The sequence below is a fragment of the Acomys minous genome, assembly GCF_964271855.1.
Source record: "Acomys minous genome assembly, chromosome: 15".
Taxonomy (NCBI): domain Eukaryota; kingdom Metazoa; phylum Chordata; class Mammalia; order Rodentia; family Muridae; genus Acomys; species Acomys minous.
Window position 1 is genome coordinate 70,660,621 of NC_140497.1, and position 25,963 is coordinate 70,686,583.

Below are 25,963 nucleotides of genomic sequence, written 5' to 3' on the forward strand. Positions count from 1 at the left end.
ACCTTATTAATCTGGCTTGACAGGGATGCCTGGTAACTGGCTGTCTAAGGAGTAGAGTTGGGACCTTAGGTTTGTTTGGTTCCAGTAGAATATTCTGATTGTTTTCTCTCCCCACAAAGAACATGCACCAAAGATTTTATGTAATTTCTGAAGAGGAAAAAAAAATTTAATGGTCATCTCTTGCCAACTATCCTCAGATGAAAATACATAGGAAATTCTGAAAGGAAAAAAAAATCACAAGATTTATAGCATCTGGGCAACAGTTTCATCTTCCCTTTTAAGCCCTAAAAGGTAATTTAGTGTTTCATTCTAGGGTATGCTTATTGGTGGGGTGGGGTGGGGTAGAAGATTACTTTTACCACAATACGCATGAAGGTCAAAATCTTAAGAATGCTGGTACTGGGTCACTACTTTATCTACAGATAAACCCTTACACAAAACAGATAATGGCTTGTTTTCTACGTATTTTACATATATTTCCCAAAGCTCACCAAAATGATTGTCTTGAAAGCCTGTGTCCATTATCCCCTTACTGTCTTCCCTGCAATCAGTTCTCTGAATAAATACAGGGGCTGAGTTACAATTTAAAGTAATGAGACCCTACAGGCCCAATGTCCTCACATGCAATACAAGGGTGTGGACTAATTGCAGGAGGGCATTTTTTTTTCCTACATTTGCTTCACTTTGATTGGTGGATTGGCGCTTTAAATAAAGGTTTCTGATCTTTCCAGAATGAGAGACACAGAGAGAGCCCCAGGCACAGTCCAGAAAAAAATTAATTTTCTTCTCTTAGAACTGTTTTGATTGGCATCATCAGGCCTGGGAGCACAGTGAATGTCAGCATCTAAGGTAAAATGTGATTTTATCATTTCCATGTGTCTGCTATAAATTCTCTTTTCCTATCTCCAGATAATCTTTACTAAGATTTATCTTTATTTATCACAAGATGCTGAATACTAGCCTATTTCAACCATTAGAATGTTCCAGAAAATATAATAATACCATTCAGCAAAGAAAATAAACTTATTTGTACAACTGTTTAAAAATATGTTTGTGACTATTAGTGACTAGTTTATAATGCCTAACTTATAATAGTGTAGAGATGAGCATATCTACCGATCAGACCTGCATTCATGCTAGAATTGAAGGGCCTTTTGAACTTATAAAATACATCTTAAGAGTATGCATTTTTAGAAAGGAAAATCATTAATATTAAAGGAGATAAATATGTTCAACTTTAATTTGAGGGCTGAAAGTTTTGACATGGTTCTGTATTGTGACCCAATCATAGACTGTATTTCAAATTTTATCTGAATTTAAACGAAGAATAAAATTCTGTGGTTGGTGGCTACTAGACCCATTTTATGAAGCAAAGCACAGCATTTAAAGGATACACCTGGAGGTTGCTCAGATTGCAGCTTCATAAAAATAATTGCTCAGATACTATTTTAATTGTTCATCCCTTCATCCTGAGAACGACTTGTTTAGCAACATTTTGCTTTTGCTAAGTTTTGGGTTTGGATGTGTGTGTGTGTGTGTGTGTGTGTGTGTGTGTGTGTGTGTGTGTGTGTGTTTTAACCTGTTTGTCTTTGGAAGAACATACACTCAATCTTAGAAATTCACTTTTACTATTATGAATGCAATTCTGTCAGATGTAATTCTTCAAAACAATTGTGTTTTAGATTCCACTTTTCAAAATGAAGGGCCTGATCCTGTTCCTGTCCCTAGTGAAAATGAGCCTCGCGGTGCCGGTAAGTCTGTCCCAGGGGATCTACGGGGCTCCTGCGTCTGACTAAAGCAACCCCGGGAAGAATGAAAAGTCGCAGAGGCCAGATGTCAGCCTTATCATCTAAGAGCAATAAGGAAACATAATTTTTCTACTCCAAACAGTATTTTAGAATATTTCAAAGACAAGTCTTATGTCTCATGTTGACTCACACCGACCAAGATCCTGCAGTATAAACGAAAGAAGGAAAGAAATATAATCTCAGCACTAGGTAAATGAGAATAGCAAGGATTTTCAAATCCAATTTTCTGGTAGATACAGTAGCTCAGAACTGATCTTGCATTTGGGAAGCTAGGAATATTGTGAATTAGAAGCTAGCCTTGGCTACATAACAAGTTCAAAGCCAGCCTGAGCTAATTACCAAAACCTTATCTAAAATAAATAAGTAAACAACTTTTTAACTTAATTTGAAATTCTAGTTTCTCTTATTCTCCAGTCTCCACCAACCCTCAGACAGCAGTATTTGTTCTTATTAACACATGAAAAAAAAATTCTCAAAAGGAGTATTTTCTATTTTTAAAAAGTTATTTGCAAATATACTTGACAATAGCATAGTACTTGGTACTAGAATAAGAGGGAAAATATCCATTGTATGAGCTAAAAATTAAATATATAACTTTATTTTTTTATTTATACATATGTGTATGTCTGCATGTGGGTATGTGCGCATGAGTGCAGGTGCTGAAGGAGGTCAGAGGCATCAGTCCCTTAAAACTGGCATTGCAGATGGTTGTGAGCCACCTGACATGGATACTGGGAAACAAACTCAGGTCCTCCGGAAGATCGGAAGATCGACAGGTGCTCTTAACTGCTGAGCTACACTTCCAGCCCACGCTTTAAAACATTAAACACAGACCCATGAGCTTATAACCAGAATAATCTTTAAATAATGGCCGGGGAGGCTTGTTAAAGCCTTCTGGATGGGAGGCAAGAGGGTTCCTGCACATGACTTCTCAGTGCATAAACTCATACCATATCCCATAAACCAAAAGCACAGACATTTATTAAAAAACACAGGAAAACTCAGGTCAGATTCACCTCCTTTGCTTTTTAAATGTGAACATATGTAGGACTATAAAATACTCTGTGTCTTGTTCCCTTATTTTATTTCTCATTGCAAATCAGCCTCCTTTTAAGTTAAAACAGTATTAAGATGAACACAAAAAAAAATAATGTAGGAGCAAAATTACTAAATATAACAATTCCTCCAAATAACTTTAATTTTCCATCCTATCTAAAAAACTAAGCCATTTGAGTAGTAAACCAATATGGTAGCCTCTATGCTGGACGCTCCATTCTGCAGTGACCTCCTACTCCAAACATACATCTAAGAGAAGCTTCTTGACAAAGAACTCAAGACCATTCATGTTTCTATTCAGGCATTTCCTCAACAACCTGGGGCTCAAGGCATGGCACCTCCCGGCATGGCTAGTTTGAGCCTTGAGGTATGTATCACCAACGCCATTATTTATGTGTGTATGAGTGTGTGTGTGTACATGTATATTTATATATTGTATAAATGTGTATATTTATAAATAATTTCTATACTAGCATATTCCTGATTGTAGATAGATGTAATGTATTGTTTTTCACTTCCTGGTTCTGAAACCTTTGACTATCATTCTGAGAAATTCTAGAAATGTTCATGGCATTCACTACAACTTTATATCATGATTCTACATCAGTTTTAAGTGTTAGGTCATTTGAATGTGAATCAAAGCAACACTAATAATCAATCCTTAATATATCATATGTACATTACCTATTGTACCTGTTAAGACACGTTATTCTATAGCTGGAAACAACTTACATTTAGCTCTGCTGATTATATCTTAGATGGTAAAATTCTCATTACACAAATACAATTGTACAGAGTTTAGCTATTTTAAAAATAATACTATCAGTAGCATTAACATTATTTTATAATTGTGCCTATAAAACCTGCATTTCTTTTACTGTAGCTCCTATAAATAAATTTAGAAATACAAATTTAGAAAACCACAGTAAAGTATGAAGATTTTACAATGTAGAAGCTAACAGAAACATGGATAATTTCACAGTTTTTCACACATGCAAAATTTCATCTGAGAGTAATCAGTACATATATGAGCCAATAGTCATTTCACTTGCTAGCTCACTTCACTGAGGTTATTTTTCTCTCAGCTTTTAGCTCAAACTCAATACCAGCAGCATCGTTCTTTTCTCATTTAAATGGTAAATGTAGGCCAGGTATGGTAGAGTTCACCTGTAATCCTAACATGCAGAGAAATTGAGTCAAGAAGGAGGACCATGAGCTGGAGATCAACTCGGGATATCCAGGGAGACCCATCTCAAAAGAAGAAATGTACTTTCTATGGGAGCAGTGACAGTCTTGCCAATGTACCTAGATACTACTACTTGCAGCATTTAATATCTATAATATTGAGGTCTTTTTTGGCTGGGGGAGAAAGAAGTGAGGGTATACTGTATTGTCTGTTTTTCCAAATTCTTTTCAGGCTAAATTTGTAAAAGAAAAATAATTAATTAATTAATTAAAATAATTTAAATGAGGAAGAGAAGGGGTTGACTAAGCAATATTCTCACAACTGTCTTCATATTGTATTTGAATGAGATATTTTCCTATGTCTCAATGTGACACCCAATTAACTAGTATTTTCCCACATAATTAATGGCAAAAGCAAGCTCACTGTTTTCAGACTGACCATGTCAAAGGCAAAGCTACATTTTACATTTCTTTCTCTCAGTGATAATATAATTCTATAATTTGTGTCTACATTAGCTTTATTCAAGTTTACTTACCCCAAGATTTGTACTGATGATGTTAAATGTCATGCAAAAACAGTTGTGTCAAATGGCCACCTAATGTATGTTAGAACACTAACTCACTTTCTTTTTTATAGACAATGAGACAGTTGGGAAGCTTGCAGGGACTCAATGCACTTTCTCAGGTAACTATAGGAGATGAAGGAGATCTTCATGAAAACTTTATTTTCAAGAATTTATTACAAGCATTCATGGTTGGTGGCTATGACTGCAATAGTACTATAATGTATAACATTTATTTATTGAGAGAAGAAATGAGTGATTAAGAAAGCCTAAAACAAAGTAAAGTCTGATGGCCAAGCATGGGCCATTATAATCCCAGTCGTTGACAAGAAGAAGCTGAGTTCAGAGACAGCTGGGGCTACATTGTCAGTCTCAAAACACAAATTATAGTAATAATGATGTGTGGTGGCAGAGGAAAGCACAAACAGTATGTCCAGAGCTCAGAATACAGAAGCAGAAACGTTGCAGGTTTAAAGCCAATCAAGGGACATGGTGTAGTATAACCCTGTCCCAAAACACCAACAAAATAAGCATTGAATATATGCATTGAAGCTCTTTTGTAAGCAAAATCCATTCTTACCCTAATTTTTTTTAAGTGGCCCTAAACATAAATTCCCAAAACACTAAATCTCGAACAAGTTTACCGCATACTGTGACATGGCCCAGAACATAATTTAGTCTTGTTGGAAGAGAGAATTAACTTGTCCATTTTACATAAACCAGCGTCACTTTTGCTTTCTGCTCCTGTCTCAGAATACTGAAACACATGTGCGCTCTCTCTCTCTCCCCGCCAGTACTCAAGGCTTGGCTTTGGGAAGGCACTTAATACTCTGTGGCTACATGGACTCCTCCCACCACACACTTCCTTCCCGTGGATAAGACCAAGTGAACATGAAACCCAGCAGGTAAGCTCACTGCCTCCATGTGTTTGCACTTCAAGCTTCAAGATCTTTCCCTACTTTTCTTCCTTAAATTGATAACTACATGCAGGAAATACAACAGTAATTAACAAAAGACTCCACTGGTACCAAATAAATCAACTTCTAGAAACTATTGTTACTTAGGAAATTTTTTAATTTTAAAACAAATTTGAATGTTTATTTCAAATAGCCTCTGAAAGAGATCTACAGTAAAGATGTCAGCAACAATAAACAACCTCAGAAATAAAAAGACTGTACAATGAATAATTTCCATTTTAATCAAAATTTCCTAAATAATTACCTAAAGACAAATTTGAAATGACCACAATCATCCTGATTGAAAACACCATAAGCCAAACAGAAACCAATAAATATATCAATCTGTCAACTATAATTTATTAGATTCCTAATAAGAATATTATCCAAACTGTGGTTTTGGAGAATGACAATGAGGTCATTTTAGAACGGCTCAAAAGCTCATGAAACTTTGATGGAACGTAACTCAAGGTGTTAATTGTGAGGCAGAAGTAATGGATATTATAGGATCTAAGACATGGCTGAAGACAAAAAGCAGAGGCAAGTTAGTATGAGCTTTCCATACCAGCTCCAGGAATACACAATTAACCTACAAACAATATGTATCCAATCACAAGTCATTACTGAAAAATCAACAAACAAACAAACAGACAGAAAACCACACAGTGGCTTCATGGTGACTTTTAACTCTACATGAACTTCCATAACAGCATTATAACAAGGCCACACTGACCATAGAAAGTACGCTATTAGTTATCACTCTACTTGGTTGCTTCCAAAACAGATCTATGATGACCATATCTAAGTATTTTAACTACCCTTTTATTAAATTATACACTGGGTACTTATTAGTAGCAATATAAATATGTTAAATATGAGAAGTATAAACACAAGTAAGACATTGTCCTCGGTCAGCTGGCTCAGGAAAACTTTTTTTTTTTTTTGGACAAATTCTAATAATCCAGAAAGAAAGTGGTAGAGTAAAGGCACATACAGGTAGTGGTGGTTGCCCAGAGGAGAGACTGGGTCCTCCCACCAGAAAGTTCAGGTACGTAGATTTCCACACCCCAAGAAACGATGGTCCCAACAAAGGTAGAGGGGTGAGTACATTTAAAACTTTCTTGAGTGCACTGCCTCTACTTCCTACATAAACTCTGCTTCAAGGCTATAGTTCCCTCCAAACAGCAAGCATCCGAGCACTTTGCTGTAGAAATTCTAGGCACCACGGTTCAATGAACCATCTCTTCCTGACACTCTTTTCAAATTTCTCTACAGTATGAATATTCTTTGCCTGTGCATCCCCCACCTCTCCCATCACAGCCATCCCTGCAGCCTCACCAGCCAGGAATGAAACCCTTCCTCCAGCCCACGCCTGCACCTGGTGTCCAGGCCACACCCCAGAAGCCGGGGCCTCAGCCTCCAATGCACCCTGGACAGCTGCCCTTGCAGGAAGGAGAACTGACAGCAGCAGATGAGCCGCAGGTGACGCCATCCGAGAACCCACCAACAGCTGAGGTAATTCTTTGAAATCCAATCAGGATCGCCCACTGACACAATGAGAGAAAAACCCCAACTGGCAGGATATGCTTAAATAATCACTCCCCTCAGACCTAACATAACTAAGATGTGAATACTTTATTATTGTTCTTTCATGAGACATAAACAGCTTTTCCTATTTTTGCTGTCAGAGATGGTAGATTCCAAGAGATCTGCATCTCTAAATTTGGCTTGATGGAACCTCCCCTTGGGAACAAGACAACTCTGAGAAAACCACTCACTACCTTGGGTTTTTCAGTGTTGGTAATAGAATAATACAGTGAGTGTGTCCGCTGCATAACAAGCAGGATATTGAGTTATTATCTCTCTATGGATAAATACAGCTATGTGAAGTTACCTTGTAGTATTGTAAAGAAAAGAACAAAGGACAGAAAAAGGAAAGTGCTATGTAACTACCAGTACTATGTAGCAGACATTTAATATTCCCTCATATGGTCCTGACTTCAAGTCTATAAAGATAAACATTATGAACCATTTTTAAACCTGAGAACACTCTGGGCATGAAACATGCCTTTAATCTCAGTACACCAGAGGCAAAGGCAAGAGGGCCTTTGAGTACAAAGTTAAACTGGTCTACAGAATTCCAGGAAATCCAGGGATACACATTTTTTGTCTCAAAAATATGATAGATAGATAGATAGATAGATAGATAGATAGATAGATAGATAGATAGACAGACTGACTGACCTACACTTTGTTAGGCTACAAGTCCTCAAAGGATAACACTAAAAGAGGCAGAGTCAAAATTCAAACCACTCTGTTCCATTGTCAAGGTTTACTACCATTCACTCTGTGCTGTATAGCAGTCCGTGACAGACATGTCTCACCTCCCTGACAGCTCACCTGAGTCATGTCAACCAAAGACAACTGTAAAGGCATAGGTTGGCACAACACTTAGAGTAAAACAGAGAAATATCTTTAAACTGCTTTATTGTAATTACAAACAATATACATGAGTATTCAGTTTGTCTGTTTTGACTGATAGTTTCAATATCTCCTCATGATACAGGTCCCAATAATGGATTTTGCTGATCCACAATTTCCAACAGTAAGTATAAATCTCTTGGAGAAAAAAATGCCTCTATATTTCAAAGAGTTTGAATGAATTTTTTTTTAATTTTCTAATTTACCTGTAGGTGTAGAGTATTTCTGGGTTTCTTTTTCTTAAATATTAATGACCAATTTTTCAAACTAATCAATTAAAAAAATATTCCTGGTTGCCTTGCCAGGCCACTGAAAAAGAGGATGCGCTGTCTTAATGTGACTTGAGTGCTGGGGTGGGTTGGTGAAGTGGGGAGGGCAACCCTTTTCTGAGGGGTAGAGGAAGGGGGTACGGGGAAGAGAGAGGGAGGGTGGGAGTGGGAGGAGAGGATGGAGGGGGCTACAATTGGGATATAAAGTTAATTAATTAAAAAGAAGTCTGTTCCTGGAGCTCTTAGAAGTCCCTGCAGTGGAGATTTGCCTGTGTTGGCTAACTCTTCTGTATGCCACCTCCTAAAGGTGTTCCAGATAGCCCGTTCCATATCTCGGGGACCGATGACACACAACAAAGCCTCGGCTGTAAGTGTCTGCTTCCTGCCTCCACTTCTGTGTGTGAAACTTATGTAAACGGGTTATCTCGGGAAGATTCACTTTTTTATAACTATTTCATTCTGCTCAGTTTTACCCAGGAATGTTTTACATGTCTTACGGAGCGAACCAACTGGTAAGTCTGTATTCTGTAAGAAGCACCAGTTAGACATCAATGTATCATCCTGAGGGCTAAAAATCATAAATCATACGTAACACAAAACTCCCAAACAAATAGTCCCTAAAGACCTGCAGTCACAGTTTAAGTAATAAGGTGGCACACTTCTCTACTTGCATAATTCTAGACACACACACTTGCATTTTCAAAATTTTAATTTTAAATCTGCCATATCGGCTCTATTTACTCCATAATGAGTCTACTCTGCCCGTGGACAGCACTAAGTCTTAAGGGAACCCTAGGTGGCTTTTGGCTTGGTCTTGTGTAGCTAAGAAAGTCACAGGAGGCTGCTAGTTCAGACAGTGATGCACTGTTTCCTTTTGCACAGAATGCTCCTGCCAGAGTTGGCTTCATGAGTTCAGAAGAAATGCCCGTGAGTACTACCTCCTAACTCTTCCTACAACAGGGTCAGGGAGAACAGCTGAGCCTTCCCACAAGAGGCACCCACATGGCAGCTCACAGGTGTCTGCAACTCCTGTTCCAGGGGATCTGACACCGTCACACAGACACACAGGCCAATTCACATAAAATGAAAATAAAAGCACGTGAAGGATTAGAGACTGGAGTTGTTCTACTCCAAAGCAAAAAAGTTCAACGTTGAAGCAATATCAAATGATTTAAAGCATTTCAGGGCTGAGAACTGTGATAACAAGTGTAATCCAAATCCTCAGGACACGGAGGCAGGAGGATCAAAAAGGAGTTCAAGGCCAGGCTTGACTATATGAGACCCTGTCTCAAAAATACTTTTTGTTTGTTTGTTTGTTTGTTTTTTCATTGTATTTTCTAAACATTTGCTCCTGAATGACACCCAAGTTTGAGTTTTGTCCCACTCCTTGGCTGTGAGCAGAAGAGTCATCTTTCCTCAAAGAGAGGTCACCAGGACAAACTGCAAATATAAAAAAGATGTGCGATTCGTACAGGCATCCCACGCCTTTTAGGACTATCTAGGCTCCCCAAAAGTAACCCAAAGTAATTCATCTCTTAAAATTAAAAGAACGAAAAGAGAAAAAACTGAATTTAAGTTAGATCATTTTAGGCCAATGAGAGTATCTTATTTTAAGGCAATGAGAGTCTACTGTTTTGGTACTGTTAGTGCATAGTAAAATTATCAGATCTGAGATCAGTAGCTCACATAACCTGACATTTTCTCTCAGAATTGTCTACTAATTACATGTTAGGCGGCGAAATGAAGCTAAAGCTGCAGCAAGTTAGCAACTCACTGCCAGTGGCATAGCCTACTGAATGAATGAATGACACCTCACCGTTCGTTACTGCCTCTGTGTGCCAGAAATGCAGAACGTGCTACAGGGCTTAGAGATCAAATGAGTTGGAAGAGAGGTTCCACGCAAATAACGTCAACTGGTGGGACAAGGACAACAGCCACATTATTAGAAGGAAAGAGGAGGAAAAGTAAGACAGCTCAGCCCAAGGGCAGGTCACAGAGTCACCGCTGGAAATGACATAGAAGCTGAGACCTAGCAAAAAGCCAAGAAAAGTGGAAGGAACGAGTATTGTATTTATACAATACCGATACAACTAGCTAAAATTAAGTGTCCCAGATAAATTACCATCTTATTAATCTAAGTACATTTTGTTTCATTCTCAAGAGATTTCGTGATTGTTTATGAAAAGCACAATAGGTATAGTGGAAAAATTAAAAATGGGATTTAAAATGAATCAAGACAGTGAGGAAATCACACAGCTTGCTCAGATATAAATAGTCTTGGATTTTGGTTCTCATGGTCGTGACAGGGGAAAAAAAGTGTTAAGTTCTAGAACACACAGAGAGTGGGGTGTTTTGTTCCTCCAGAGAAATAAATCTCTTTCTTACATTTTCTTTTTTAAAAATCTAAGGAAAACAGAAGGAAGAGGGAGGGCAAGAGGAGAGGGAAGGGAGTGGAGAGAGGAGGGAGGAAAAAGGAAGAGGAAAGAGGAGGAAGAAGAGAAAAGAAGGGAAGGGGAGGAAGAGAGTGGTGGGAACGAGAGAGAAGACAGAAGGGAGAGAGGGCAGAGGGAGTGGGGAGGGAGGAGACAGAGATGAGGGTCGGGAAAGAGAGCAGAGAGGGGAAGGAGAGAAGGAAAGGGAAGGAAAGGAAAGGAACAGAACTGGAAGGGAAGGGAAAGGTATGACAGAGGAAGGGGAAGGGGAGGAAAAGAAGGGGATGGGGAAAGAGAAAAAAGAGAGATAACTGAACCCAAGGAGTTGAAGTCATACATAGAGCTGTATTTGAGGGATACTGAAAAATGGCATGGGCAAGATCCCCCCAGAACATTCCTCCTCAACCAAGACAGTTATTGGTCCCGTGCTTTGCTCTATGATGGCAGAGCCCTTTTTGACCTGCCTACAGTTTTAACATTATGGTGGCAGAACAGTAAGAGAGGCCTGCCTTTCCTGCAAGCGGCCTTTCTCTACCCAGAATCCTCCCTCCCCCCCCCCCACCCCCACTCCGTGTTTCACAGCTGGTTCTGTAAGAAGTGTGCTTTCACAGAGCAGTCAGCCAGCTGGTTCCCTGTTCTGTTAGTGTTCACGGCTTCTCGGGGAGCCTAACCAGGTGTAATTGCATGGAATGAATAACACACAGCAGTTGTGTCATTGGTGGATGTTTATTTTCCAGGGAGAAAGAGGAAGTCCCATGGCCTACGGAACTCTGTACCCAGGATATGGAGGCTTCAGGCAAACCCTTAGGGGACTGAATCAGAATTCACCCAAGGGCGGAGACTATACTGTGGAAGTAGATTCTCCAGTGTCTGTAACCAAAGGCCCAGAGAAGGGAGAGGGCCCAGAAGGTTCTCTGCTGCAAGAAGCCAACCCAGCCAAGCGGGAAAACCCAGCTCTTCTTTCACAAATGGCACCTGGTGCCCATGCAGGACTTCTTGCTTTCCCCAGTGACCACATTCCCAGCATGGCACGGGGTCCCGCAGGGCAAAGGCAGGGGCTTCTTGGAGTCACCCCTGCAGCTGCTGACCCACTGATCACCCCTGAATTAGCAGAAGTTTATGAAACCTATGGTGCTGATGTTACCACACCCCTGGGTGATGGAGAAGCCACCATGGATATCACCATGTCCCCAGACACTCAGCAGCCACTGATGCCTGGAAACAAAGTGCACCAGCCCCCGGTGCACAATGCATGGCGTTTCCAAGAGCCCTGACAACCTTCAGCTAGCAGCTACTTTGTGTATGCACAAGCTTCCCAGCTTTGTCCCCATAGCGTGCCTTGTTGCTAAAACACTTACTACCCTTCCACAGCGAAGGTATTAAGAACGCTAAGCATGGATTAATAAATACAAGTGGCTAGAAATAGCATAGGTCCCTTCTTGCTTCCATTCTTATTGAAATAAAACATATCAACTGTCTTCGTGATTTAGAAATACTATTAATGATATCAGAGCAAGTCTGAGGCTCAGCACTTGGTGACCTAGCACTTAGCTGTCTTAGGCATTATGGAATTTCTCTTACTAGCATGACATCGTTATACCCAGGAAATGTGACACTGCTTCTTTCTCTAAGCCAAAGCACTTAGTTTCAGAATTCTAAAGTATTTCATTTAAGCCTTATTAAATGGTGATTGGTGGAGAACCCTGACTGCTATTACTGGGTTTCATATATTGGATTCAAAATTTCTTATTTGTAGAATATTTTATTTAATCTAGGAGAAGAGAAGGCAATCGGCCTGTTTTAAATAAAGAATTTTTCTCACTGAAAATGTCAGGAATTATATGCCTATTATTCATATGTATTTAATTAGTTGAGAAAAGCATACTCATCCCTTGTTGGCTATTCATTAACTTACTTTTACTTTATCTAAAGTTCTCTGAGGATGTACGTAAAGCACTGTGCAAGGAATCGTGTTTATGGTCCCACCCTTCAAAGGTTAGCACGGACACAACTGACAGGCATCACAGTGGTAACAAAGTGGCCAGTCTAAGGCAATCTCAATTATTGCACACACATTATTTCACAATACTTCAAAAGATAAAAATATACTCACGCCTACTCTACATTAGCAAAGTTCCATGAAAAGACTAAGCCTGGGTACTATGGAGAAGATGCGTCTGAGGGCCAACCAGATGGCTGAGCAAAGACACTCACCGCCAGGCTTGACGACCTGAGTTTGATCCCCAGGGACTCACGCACTGGGAAAAAAGAACTGATTCTCAAAAGCTGTCCTCTGACTTCCACATGTGTACCATGGCACGTGTATATGTGCACATGTGCACACACATGCACGCATACACACATGAACACAAAGTTTGTTTGTTTGTTTGTTTTTTAATTAGAGAGAGTGAGGCTTCTAGTCCAACCCAAGTGACATCATAGGAGCAATGAAGGACAAACCATGTTTCCATAATAATATAAAGTAACATAAAAGTTTGCAGACAGACGCCTCCAAGAGGAAAAATCACAAGACTCATATAGAAAAGAGATAACGTGGAAAGTAGGTTATAGCAAACAACACCTGCTTACTACTGTGTGTCCATCAGAGCAGTCTGCCTAGATGAGGAACTGTGAATCCAGTTCTGGGCATCCCTGAAAATGAGCCTCCTGCTCTGCTCTTTGCACTTCTCCTAAGGTTCCCAGGTTTTAGACTGGGTAAAATTAAACTCTGCTCCCTCCCCTATGAACAGGAAAGGATATGACCACAGAAAAAGGAGCCTGAGATGTTTCCCAAGCTAGAACACTTCAGAAATGCTAAGGAGCATGTTGCAACAACTTACTGCTGCTCCCTCTTCAGGCCTCTGTTCTCCCGAGCTTCATAGACTAGGGTGGGAAAGATGCGTAGGATAAAATTTAAGTTTACCAAAAAAATGAAGTTTACCTTCTCAGTGACCTCAGGACCTCCTTGTACCTCAGTGAAGGTACAAGGGATAGACAGTGACTTCCATGTGGCTGGCAGACACTCACTGAGACATACCTTACCATTGCCAACAAGAGCTCTAAAGAAGGCCTGGAGAGACATGCAATTACACCTGAATCCTATTCGTGAAATCATCCCTTAGGATCTGTGAAACCTTAGACGTGAAAAGTAATCTCTAGGTCTGTTCTTGATTCCTGTAGTGGTGTGCTATCTATATCACAGGGTTAATGTCAGGAATGAGCCAAACACACAGGTGAGTTAATGAATCACATTGTTTTCATCTTTTCCAACTGACTCGTTTGATAGAAAAAGAAACTCAGCAAGATGCCAGCAGTAACAGGCGGAGGATGGTATTGTTCCCATCGTCTGATGAACTTCTGCTTTTCCATCCACAATAGACACATGGCCCTTCTGCCCTTTCTTTGGAATTTATAGCACTTGAGAGACCACATACACTGTGAACGTCAGGTCATGGGCTCAAAGTTGGCCTCTGCCAGCAGTATGTTGGGTGCTTAATAGTGGTAATATCTGAATCAGTATTGGTGATGGAAAATATGTTGTTGAGCACTTGAAGGTCTTTTATCCCTGCCACATAGTCATTTCGAACATTGGCTTGGTACAAACAACAAATTACCCACTGGAAGAGGTTAAATGTCACTTGAAGGACAGGCCATCTTAATTACTGGGTTTCATCATTGTGTTTTCTCTCTATTAGGCATTTACATCAGAAATAGATGTCTTGGGACTACACCCCACCCTGACAGGTCTAGCCACAGACCTTTCTTCCAGACTCACCTCACCCCTTATCTTTCCATTTTATTTCCAACTTCCTGACCAGGAGACAAATCTGAACTTCCCTAGGTCAATATAATCCTGACTCTCGGATCATCTCTTTTGCCACACAATACACAGGCAACCAGACAGGTCATTTTAATGAGTATAGCTCCCTGTCTTCTTCAGCTGACACGAAAACACCATACAGAAACGCATGAACACAGTCCCCTCTCCATAAGCTGCTCACAGTTAGAGTAGCCACCTAATTGGTTCTCCTGAACTGGCGTGCATTTCTATGACAGGCAGCGCCACTGACAGTTACACTAGACAACAGGTGTAAACTAGGGCTGCCAAAAGCAACCCTGAACATCTGGCTATTTCTGACAGGGAACTCCTTGTGATGACAAACCTGTGGATGGATACAAAGCTCTCAGAGTTAAAAGGGAGAGAGAGAGAGCCAGGCGTGGTGGGGCACGCCTTTAATCCCAGCACTTGGGAGGCAGAGGCAGGCAGATCTCTGTGAGTTCGAGGCCAGCCTGGTCTACAAAGTGAGTCCAGGACAGCCAAAGCTAACACAAAGATACCCTGTCTAAAAAATCAAAAAACATAAACAAAAAAACAGAGAGAGAGAGAGAGAGAGAGAGAGAGAGAGAGAGAGAGAGAGAGAGAATGTGGAAACTGGAGCCTGATGCTTCTGCAATTCACCAGTGTCCTTCAGACCTGCTGCCATGGTTCCCACTTTCACTGTGTTGTCTGTGTCCTGCTTTACGGTTCAATGAATGCATATGCCACATAGTCCAAGATGAGGAATTCAAATGGCATAATCCCCTAACCACACACAGAAAAGCACTTTGTCTCTGTCAGTACCCAGTAGCAAGGAACGAGTTACTTTTCACAAAGAAAACCCTAAGGTTCTATGCTGCTATTTTCCTGCCAGGGCTGGCCACAGATCCCATATTGCTCTAGATGCTTCTAATATATTGAAATCTTCTGTGTCCCAGTATGCACGTGGTAAGAGAACTTACTTTATAGAGATCCTTCTCTTCTCTATGTCCTACTCCAAATGTTTAGCCTTCTGAGATACGCTCTACGTTATGCTGTCTTCAACACAAAGAGTCCAGGTCCCACTGGGCTTTTTTCTTCCTGTAGGTAGCAGAGGAGACAGCAGCTTGCTGACGCCCTCAGCTATCCCAGCATGCTTCAGAGCACTAGATCCTTGGAAACGCGATGGTGCCATGAACTTCTGCAGGGTTAGGTTCTACAGAATGTTTGCTACTTCATGTTAATCTAATGCTGTACACTGGCTTCCATGTGATGGGCAATCACAACACCTTATAAAATAGAAATAACCAAGGACTCCTAGGACTGTACCAGGTCTGCATTAGAACAGACTGCAGGGCAGTTTATCAGCTTTTCTAGTCCTAGGGTCAATCAACTAGTATTGTTCTTGCCTTTTTTTTTTTTTTTCTGAAACAGGGTTTCTCTGTATAGCTCTGGCTGTCCTAGAACCGGATCGGTAGACCAGGCTGACCGCAAACTCATAGAGATCTGTCTGTCTCTGACTCACAAGTGCTAGCAAGCTGCTAACTTGCACTTCCTGTTTACTCAGATAATTAATTTTATTCGCTCCCAAGCCTCCGATGAGGTTGAAGACCAAATAGTTTAGTTTTACAATTAAGCTTAGTCCCCTACCCAGATCTAGCCAATGGACAGGACATTCTCCACAGTTGAGTGGAGAGTGGGGAATTAGTTGCACACGTACTCTGGTGCCTCATATTTGACCATGTCCCCTGGAGGGGGAGACCTGGTGGCACTCAGAGGAAGGACAGCAGGCTACCAAGAAGAGCATATAAAGGGGGAAGAAGTCCCCCTCAGGCACAGTCATAGGGGAGGGGAATAAGGGGAAAATGGGAGGGAGGGAAGGATGGGAGGATACAAGGGATGGGATAACCATTGAGATGTAATAAGAATAAATTAATAAAAAATTATTTTGAAAAAACAATTAAGCTTAGTTGTTTAGGAGTTTTTAGGTCTAGATAGATGTTTTAGGTTGATAGAGATGAGATATGATAGATATTGATTTATATCCAGAGTTGCAGATGCACCAACATAGGAGAGATGTTTTCTGCAAGGTTGCCAAATACAAATAGGCAAAACACTATGAATGTAACATTTATATAATTCCTAATTGTTTTGTGGTCCTTCTTGCTGTGTAGTTTATTGTATACATGTGTAATAATAAAAATGTATATGTAAAAATAAAAATTAAAAAGGCAGAAAAGAAGGGGAAATATTCAAGAGTTCAACATGGTGTTTTAACTCAGATGCTCAAGTACACAGGAATAAATGGCTTTGAATAATTTTTTAAAAGACGTTTGCCACCGCTGCCCAACTGCTCTTGCTTTTTCAAAACAAATTGATTCTAGCTTTTCAACTGAATGGAATAGAAAGTGTTTGCCAGATCAACAACAACATATAAAGTTTAACACTGGAAATAAATATGGCACTAGTAATGCTACTGATATGCTATGATTATACAACCCAAGCAGGTGAATTAAATGCAGAGATGATGGTGCACCCTGTCTGTCAAAAACTCTAATCTCATTAATATCCTCTACAAGATGTCACAGTTTTGTCAGGGAGGATGAAGGAAGGCAGTTCCAGAAGCTTCCTCCCAGCTGATAGTTCATCCCATCAGGTTTCACATGGCTGATGTAGGAAGTGTAACTATTGGCACTACATACTGTGAGGCTGAGGGAGTAATTTATGGTAGATTCATTGAGCCTGCTGTTAAGACAGCTGTGGGACAAGAGCGCGCTGTTCTTCTGGCTGTTAGAAGCATTGACTGGTAAGCTACCAGTGATTTTTAGATTCTAAACCTTGTGGCTTAGATATCATAGTCTCCCATGAGTCTGAAGGCTAAATCTCTCTCTTCATCCATGACACCCAGTATGGTCTCCCCAATAAATTGCCTGAAGTACTTTCACTGAAAGCTTAAGGAAACAAATTATACCCCCAATGCCATATTGCAAGGTCATACTCCACAGGGTTCTGGTATCCCATAACTAGGGGGCTCTAGGTCGAGGAGATAAAATAAGGAGATATAATAAGCTGAGTTATGCTCGAGGATCCTAGAATTATTTAACTTTTTTAAAAATTTTTGAGATTATAATATAATTACATCACTTCCTCCATCCCTTTCCCTTCCTCGAATCCCTCCCACGTTTCCATGAACTCCCTTGCTCTCTGTCAAATGCATGGCCTCTTTTTCTTTCATTATTGGGATGTGTGTGTGTGTGTGTGTGTGTGTGTGTGTGTGTGTGTGTCTGTGTGTGTCTGTGTGTCTCTGTGTGTGTGTGTATTCGTAAATACATAAATATAACCTGCTCAGTCTGTATAATGTTACTTGTATGTATATGTTTTCAGAGCTGACCTTTTGTTATTGGATAACTAATTGGTATGCGCTTCCCTGGGGAAGACTGTTTCTTCCCCCGCCCCCTCAGGCGTTCCTTAGCTGCCTGTAGTTCTTTGTCTAAGGTTGAGGCCTCATGACTTTCCCCTCATCCATTTTAGCATGCCTAGTGATGTCATCATTGTTCAGATCCTGTTAAGGCAGCCATCCTGGTGGGGCATCATGGGTGTAGTTCTTGGCATTTCTATGAGACACAATCGCATAGGAAACTCCCTGTTACCATGGATCTTACAATCTTTCTGCCCTTCTTCTGCAATAAGCCTTAGGTGCAGAGGTTGTACTATGGATGAATCAGTTGGGACTGGGTTCCACAACTCTGGATCACTTATGATTCTCTGTAATAGTCCCTCTCTGTTGCAAAGAGAAGTTTCCTTGATGAGGGGTAAGTACTACACTTCATCATCTAGACCCTGGAAAGGGATGCTAATCCCAGAATACTTATGTGGAGCAACAACAAAACAAAATATCCATCCAGATATTTTTTTTTTGCTAGAGCCCTAATGATAATCTTGTATCATCACAAAACTTCTAGTATTGCTGTTAACACATAATGATCAACATTACATCCTATAGTTTATTGTGATCCAAGCATCTTCCATGTCTCCCAAGAGATAAACACTGCTGCCTAATACTTTCTTTTCCCACTGAGCATTCAAAGCAGCTGCTTTTGTTACATTTGCTCATTGGAGAATAGAACCACAGAGCTCATTTCTAACACTTTCAAGAAAGAGTGTTTTCTACAATCTTCTGGGGCAGGGGGGATGAATCCAGACTGGTAAATATAGTATCCCATTAAACAAGTGCATGGAATAGCATACCACCAGCATAAAGACAATTTTGCATGTAACATATAAATAGCATTGTTTAACTTATATAAGGTGATATCATTTTTCCATTTTCAGATGCAAAGAGGAGGCATCTTTTAAGTTCTGTTTTTTAAGTGTTTAGATAAAAGAAAAATACACAAAGCAAACTCTGAGATTCCATCTTACACACATTAGAATGGCTAAGATCAAAAATTCAAGTGACACCACATGCGGGCGAGGATGTGGAGAAAGAGGAACACTCCTTCATTGCTGGTGGGAATGCAAACTAGTAGAACCACTTTGGAAATCTATCTGGCGCTATCTCAGAAAACTGGGAATAGGGATTCCTCAAGACCCAGCTATTCCACTCTTTAGAATATACCCAGAAGATGCTCCACCACACAACAGGGACATATGATCAACCATGTTCATAGAAGCCTTATAATAGCCAGAACCTGGAAACAACCTGAATGTCCCTCAGTTGAAGAATGGATAAAGAAACTATGGTACACTTTCACTATGGAATACTACTCAGCTATTAAAAACAAGGAAATCTCAAATTTTGTGGACAAATGGATGGCACTAGAAACGATCATACTGAGCGAGTTAACCCAGAAAGCAGAAAGACTCGCATGGTATATACTCACTTATAACTGGACACTAGCCCAAAAGGCATGTCCCATGAAAGTCTTCACTTACCAGGAGATTGGGATAGATCTGAGGACATCCTACTGGGACTCTAGGTAAGAGAAATATATAGGAGATGCAGAAATAGAAGGACCCAGAGGGTCCTAGAAACTTACAAGAAGAACAACTTCACAGGTGGATCGGGGCCCAGGGGGGTCCACTCAAATTTTTGCACTAACCAAGGACCATACAATAGTAAACATCAAATCCCTACTCTGATCTACCCAATGGACAGGACATTCTCTACAGTTATGTGGAGAGCGGAGACTGACTCTGACATGAACTCTGGTGCTCCATATTTGACCACCTCCCCTTGGTGGGGAGGCCTGGTGGCATTCAAATAAAAAATAAGCAGGCTACCAAGATGAGACTTGATAGCCTAGGACCATATAGTGGGGGAGGAAGTCTCCCTCGGTCATAGACCTAGGGGAGGGGAATAGGGTGAAAGCGAGAGGGAGGGAGAGATGAATGGGAGGATACAAGTGATGGGATAAAAATTTAGTTGTAATCTGAATAAATTAATAAAATTTAAAAAAAGAAAAAACTGCATGTGGTGGTACACCTATAATCGCAGCACTTGGGAGGCAATGGCAGAAATATACATTTCAATGTCATTTTTGGATATGTTGTAAGTTATAAGAAATCCTATCTTTAAAAAATAAAAAATAAAAAACTTCAAAAAATACAATTTCACTGATTGCTGTCATGACTCAAAGTCCCTCCTTGGATCTAAGGTTAAGAAATCTTAATATAATTGTTTAAACACCTACCAGTTTATGGTATGAGATGAAATTTTCAAACTGATGCAGATTTACATGCTTAAATTTCATGAGAAGTTGGGCTATTCTCATGAAAAACAAGTCTGAAAAACCCAAAAGCTATGAGCTTCAAATGTGCTCCTCCTTGGTTCAAAACCACTCAGCATTAAGCCTACATGGTAGTTCATACCTGTAATCCACAACTCAGAAGTCTGAGGAAGGAGTACAAACCCACCCTGGGCTACAGCAAGGCCTTGCCTCAAAAAAAAAAAAACTATACTGCTCTGCACCAAAAAGTTGCTTCCTAGAGACAGCATGGCAGCCAGTCAGATGACATCAACAGACAGATAGGGCTCCATTTGGTAAAAGGAGAGCAAACCAGAAGTTTAGGTGGCTGCTTTCTTCAATAAACAGAAGAGACATGGAAGACAGAAGTAACAGCAGCCTCAGTCCACAGAAGCCAGACATTAAAAACAAAAATTCCTAGTCTGAGAAATGATCATTATACAGCCGTTTGCCATAATGCCTTTGCTGATGCCTTCAGCTCACTCTCTCTGAACTTTCATCTTTCCTCCGGGCTCAGCAGCTTTCTACACAGAGACTCACCTAACAACCAGTTTGAAAATGACTTAAAGATAAGCTGTCGTGAGCACTGTGAAAGAAATAACTGTGGGCTTCCCAGGGTGGACGGGCATTTACATTCTAATTTATTCACAAGCCAGAAATGTATGGGTGTTAAAGATACGCTTTGGGAAAACTAACATTAAAAAGGTCAACCCTGGAGTTACATGTCTAGCACAGTTTAGACATCATCTCTAATGGCTTTCTCCAGACACAAAACAAAGATAGATTCCCAAAAGACAGACACAGCAGAGTGTCTGTAGATGGTGAGGTGCTGTCACTGCTCCTCATATAGAGAAAATGGAAGAGAAGGGGCAGGGAGGAAGAAGAGAAAAAGGAGGAGGAAGGAAGAGAAGAAAAGGAGGGAAGGGGAGAGAAAGGGAGGGACCCAGAATGACTGACTGATCATGTGGTCCCTCAAAGTCTTCCTTTGTGTGCCTAATGCCTAAGTAATGCCATTACTTACTCTCAAGCCAGGTTAGTAAAACTATAGTTCTCCTTTTAACGGCATATTTGGAAAGAATTGTCTAATTTTCTTCCATTTTGTATTGTCCCGTATCGAGCATGGGTTTTGTGGAGATTCCATATTGCTCTAAGGATTACTGCCTATATTACTGTTCTGGAAAATGTGTTTTATCAATAGAGATTCAAGTGGCCACCATGCACCATGCAGTATGCTAGGCACTAGGAAGCAGTAATAAACAGAATAGCCTATGTGCAGCACAATAGCAGATCATGATACACTTTATAGAAAACGAGAGGAGAAGGAGAGAAGGAGAAGGGCTGTTAGGAGGCGTGAAGGAAACTCTCTGAGGAATTGATATTTGAATATAATAATTTCAAAACAGAAATTTCTGAAATCACTGGTAAACTTGTCAAACATACACATTTTTAAAGAATGCTAAATATGCAAAATAAGAATTTCCTCATGGTTATAGCCATAAGAACAATCAAAAGTCAAGGTGGTATCTCTGACCTAAATATTTCCAGTCTGGTAACTGTCCTAGGCCCTGTCAGTTCCTCAAGCACCTTCTTGGTCATGGTTTAGTACCGATGGGAGGAAAAAAAATCAGGCAGCTTAACCTTGACTCCAGCCTGATTTCATTATAAATTAAAAGTACTCATTTGAATACAAACAATAAGCCGGAATATATCCAAGTAGCTTAAGTCCCAGTTCTGCCCTTCTTGGCTGGTGCCAAACTCTCTGTGCCACAGCTTCCATACCTAAAAACAAAATAATAACATAACCCAGTAGGGATTCAGCTTGCTGGTGCAGTACTCACCAAGCACACATAAGGCCCTAGGTGGGAAAAAATAAAAACCTTAAACTAAATTTTCAATTTAAGATTATGCTGGTATGGTAGCTCATATCTCTAAATCCCAGAATGGAGAAGCAAGAGGCAGGAGAATTAAGAACTCAAAGCCAGAGTTTGTGTCCCTTGGATGGAGACGCCTGGTGGCACTCAGAAGAAGGATAATAGGTCACCAAGGAGAGACCTGATACCCTATGAGCATATACAGGGGGAGGAGGTCCCCCTCAGTCACAGACATAGGGGAGGGGAGTAGGGGGGAAGTGGGAGGAAGGGAGGAATGGGAGGATACAAGGGATGGGCTAACAACTGAGATATAATATGAATAAATTAATAAAAAATAAATAAATTTAAATTTAAAAAAAAGAAAAATAATTCAAAGCCAGCCTTGCTTATGTGGCAATATGAGTTCAGCTCCATGGGACTTTGTCTCAAAAAAAATCATAATAGTAATAATAAGTAATACTAGAACCCGGAATCCAGAATTAAATAATAAAACTCAACAGTTAAAAGATTCACAATAGTGATTTGTACATATAAGAACTCATCAAACAAATAAGATCGTGAGTATTTCTTTTATTTTTTTTTTGTTGTTATTGTTGTTTTGTTTCATTCTGTGGCCCTGACTGGTCTAGAACTCACTATGTACACCAGATTGGCCTCAAACTCACAGAGATCCATCTGCCTCTGCCTCCTAAGTGCTGGGGTTAAAGGTGTGCACCATCAAACCTGGATATTATTATAGTTTTTATAGCTAAGTAGACATACAATATCTTTTGTTTCACTTGTTAAAAATATTCTTTATGCAATATATGAGTTCAAAAATCATTCTCATAGTACACAAGCTCTTTGATGGCAAAGATACTGTTTGTTGTATACACTTTGTTCTCCCCAAGGCTAGTCAGAAAAGCTTTGCCAGTAAGCCCTGCCAGTGCACACTGGCTTAATTAATGCTATAACTTAAATTCACAGAGAGACGCTTATGCCACCAGTAGCCTAACTATGTTTTTTAGGCCTGTCTGCATGTACTTAATGCCCTGCTTCATGCTTCCAAAGTCACCTAGCACAGAAAGAAAAGCCAGCTACACTGATGCGAGTGAGCTATATCTGTTCGGCTGTGATATTTTTGACACCTACCAAGCCTATGCACTCTGCAGCCACTAGAGGAAATGGACACAGTGATCAATGTTACAACCACCAAGATTTGACATAGTGCCTGTGGACACACAGAGGACAGAAAGAAGTGGGAAGTTTCACAGTGAGGAGAATTTTTAGGCTGGCCCTTAGAATTAGGGAGAATTTTCCCAAGCAGAAGAATTAGGAAGATGCTGAAAGTTCATAGACCACTCAGACAGACAGACAAGAATGAAGAAGAAAGAGCTGAAGAACCCTGAAAGGGAGAGCAGAAGGCCATGACATAAATGCCAGCATGTCAGGGCAAACTGCATGGCGGTGTGCTGGCAAGACAGGAGATGTGTACATTGTGTTCTGCACCTCCCAGGGGAATACCAGGGAGATGACAGGATCATACCTGGAGTGGGGGAAAGTGACCAGACACATGAAACATGGGATGGGATAATACAAACACGAACCCAGTCAGGACCATCTCCTGTGTCTGTGCCTTTTTCTTCTTCTTCTTGTCTTTCTAAAAAATGTATTTTGTAGCCGGGCATTGGTAGTGCACACCCTTAATCCCAGCACTTGGGAGACAGAGGCAGAGGCAGGTGGATCTCTGTGAGTTCGAGGCCAACCTGGTCTACAAAGGAGTCCAGAATAGCCAAGGCTACACAGAGAGACCCTGTCTCACTTGAGTACTGCATTTATATCATTTGGAATCAGGGGGCTCATCCCTGGAGAAAATGGATTCTCCATCTTTGTATAGCCATGGCTTCATCTAGTGGTGGGACCTTGCTAAATCTCCCCCTGCATGTTAGCATGTCAACTAGTGTGGTTATTACATACTGCTACCCACCTTCATGGGTGCATTTTCCATGTGATGTCTAGGAGATATATCCTACAATAGGCATCCCAGTCCTCCTCCATGGTGCTCCCAGAGCCTTAGGTGTGGGGGTTGTGATGCTGATGTACCAACTGGGACTGGGTACCTATAGTCAGGGATTCTCTGCATTTGAATGGTTGTAGATCTGCCTCCATCTGCTGCAAAAGAGAAGGTTCTTTTTTGTCTTGTTTTGTTTTTGTAGACTTCGTATCTGGGTAGGACTATTGAATTTCTTCTCCCTTGGCAGATTTCATAACACCTTCAGATACTATGAGAGTTAGTCCTCATAGAGAGGCTTTTACATGAATTCCAGCTCAGTTCCTCCAGATCCTTTGTCCAAAAATTTGGGCATTTTTATCAATAGGACCCACTATTAATGACTCCGTGCGTGCATGCGTGTGTGCATGTGTGCCTATCTATGTCTGTGTCCACCTTAAAAAAAAAAAAAAAATATATATATATGTATGTATATATAGTCATTTCTCCAGACCTTAGTTCCTTTATCAATTCAATAAGAGAATTTGATTGCCATGTTTTACCTAATTGCACACATATTTCTTTTTTTAATTAATTTATTCAGATTACATCTCAATTGTTATCCCATCACTTGTATCCTCCCATTCCTCCCTCCCTCCCACTTTCACCCAATTCCCCTCCCCTAGCTCTATGACCGAGGGGGACCTCCTCCCCCACTTTATGGTCCTAAGCTAATCAAGTCTCATCTTGATAGCCTGCTTATTCTTTCTTTGAGTGCCACCAGGGCTTCCCACCAAGAGGAGGTCATCAAATATAGGGCATCAGAGTTTACGTCAGAGTTAGTCCCTGCTCTCCACCCAACTGTGGAGAATGTCCTGTCTATTGGGTAGATCCAAGTAGGGGTTCAGTTTTACTACTTGTATTGTCCTTGGTTAGTGCAATAGTTTGAGCAGACCCCCTGGGCCCCGATCCATCCATTATGATGTACTTCTTGTAGGTTTCTAAGATCCTCTGGATCCTTCTATTTCCCCATCTCCTATATTTCTCTTACCAAGAATCCAAGTGTGGTGTCCTTACATCTATCCCAATCTCCTGGTAAGTGAAGACTTTTATGGGACATGCGTTTTGGGCTAGTGTCCAATTACAAGTGAGTATATACCATGTGAGTCTTTCTGCTTCTGGGTTAACTCACTCAGTATGATCGTTTCTAGTACCATAGTTTCTTTATCCATTCTTCAACTGAGGGACACTTAGGCTATTTCCAGGTTCTGGCTATTATGATTAAGGCTGCTATGAACATGGTTGATCATATATCCTTGTTGTGTGGGTATATTCCAAGGAGTGGAATAGCTGGGCACACATATTTCTTGATCACCTACTATGTTCCAGGTGCTAAAGATACAATAATGAGCCTGACAATCAAAATTCCCTGCCTTTAAAGAGCTTACATTGTGGTAAAATGACAACAAAGTTTAAATTAGAAAATATTTGTGAGCTTCTGATGAGTGAGGTAGAGAAAACTAATAAGAGATGAGGAAGGGCGGGTGACAAGGGGGGAACCCACAAGGAGGACTGCTATCCTAGGGCAGAGACAAGTCTGGCATGACCCATATAAAGCAGGGAGGCCCATGCAGCTGGAGCAGAGAAGGAATCTAAGTTAGGAGCTAGAGACCAGAGGGGTAGGCTCAGATCACACAGGCTCTGTGGGAACTACAAGGCCTGGCTTCAAGTCAGGCTAGGATGAGGGGCCACGGTCCAACTTATACTTTTAAAGTATTATTGCCTGCCTATTTGAAAAGATGCTGAAATGTTGCAAGAAACAGAGGCAAC

The 25,963-nt window shown here is 40.6% G+C and overlaps 2 protein-coding genes across 3 annotated transcripts in view; one reads left to right on the forward strand and one right to left on the reverse strand.

Annotated features, from left to right (window-relative positions):
- Positions 1-834: 834 nt before the first annotated feature.
- AMBN (ameloblastin) lies at positions 835-12,024 on the forward strand (the record flags this gene model as incomplete). Of its 2 annotated transcripts, none has more annotated exons than XM_084758446.1 (11): positions 835-849; positions 1,683-1,751; positions 3,166-3,231; positions 4,687-4,734; positions 5,407-5,517; positions 6,844-7,083; positions 8,135-8,173; positions 8,626-8,685; positions 8,786-8,830; positions 9,201-9,245; positions 11,488-12,024. In XM_084758446.1, 11 exons carry the CDS (start codon positions 835-837, stop codon positions 12,022-12,024), a joined length of 1,275 nt encoding a protein of 424 aa, XP_084614572.1. The 2 variants fall into 2 exon arrangements, with proteins under 2 accessions (XP_084614572.1, XP_084614573.1); XM_084758447.1 differs by having other exon boundaries at positions 6,889-7,083.
- A 9,955-nt stretch (positions 12,025-21,979) lies between these two features.
- Positions 21,980-25,963, reverse strand: part of LOC311584117 (uncharacterized protein) — a 34,999-nt gene continuing 31,015 nt past the window's right edge. The window contains exon 5 of the mRNA XM_084758207.1: positions 21,980-22,072. The gene's annotated coding sequence lies outside the window, so the exon portion shown is untranslated. The remainder of the gene's footprint in view (positions 22,073-25,963) is intronic.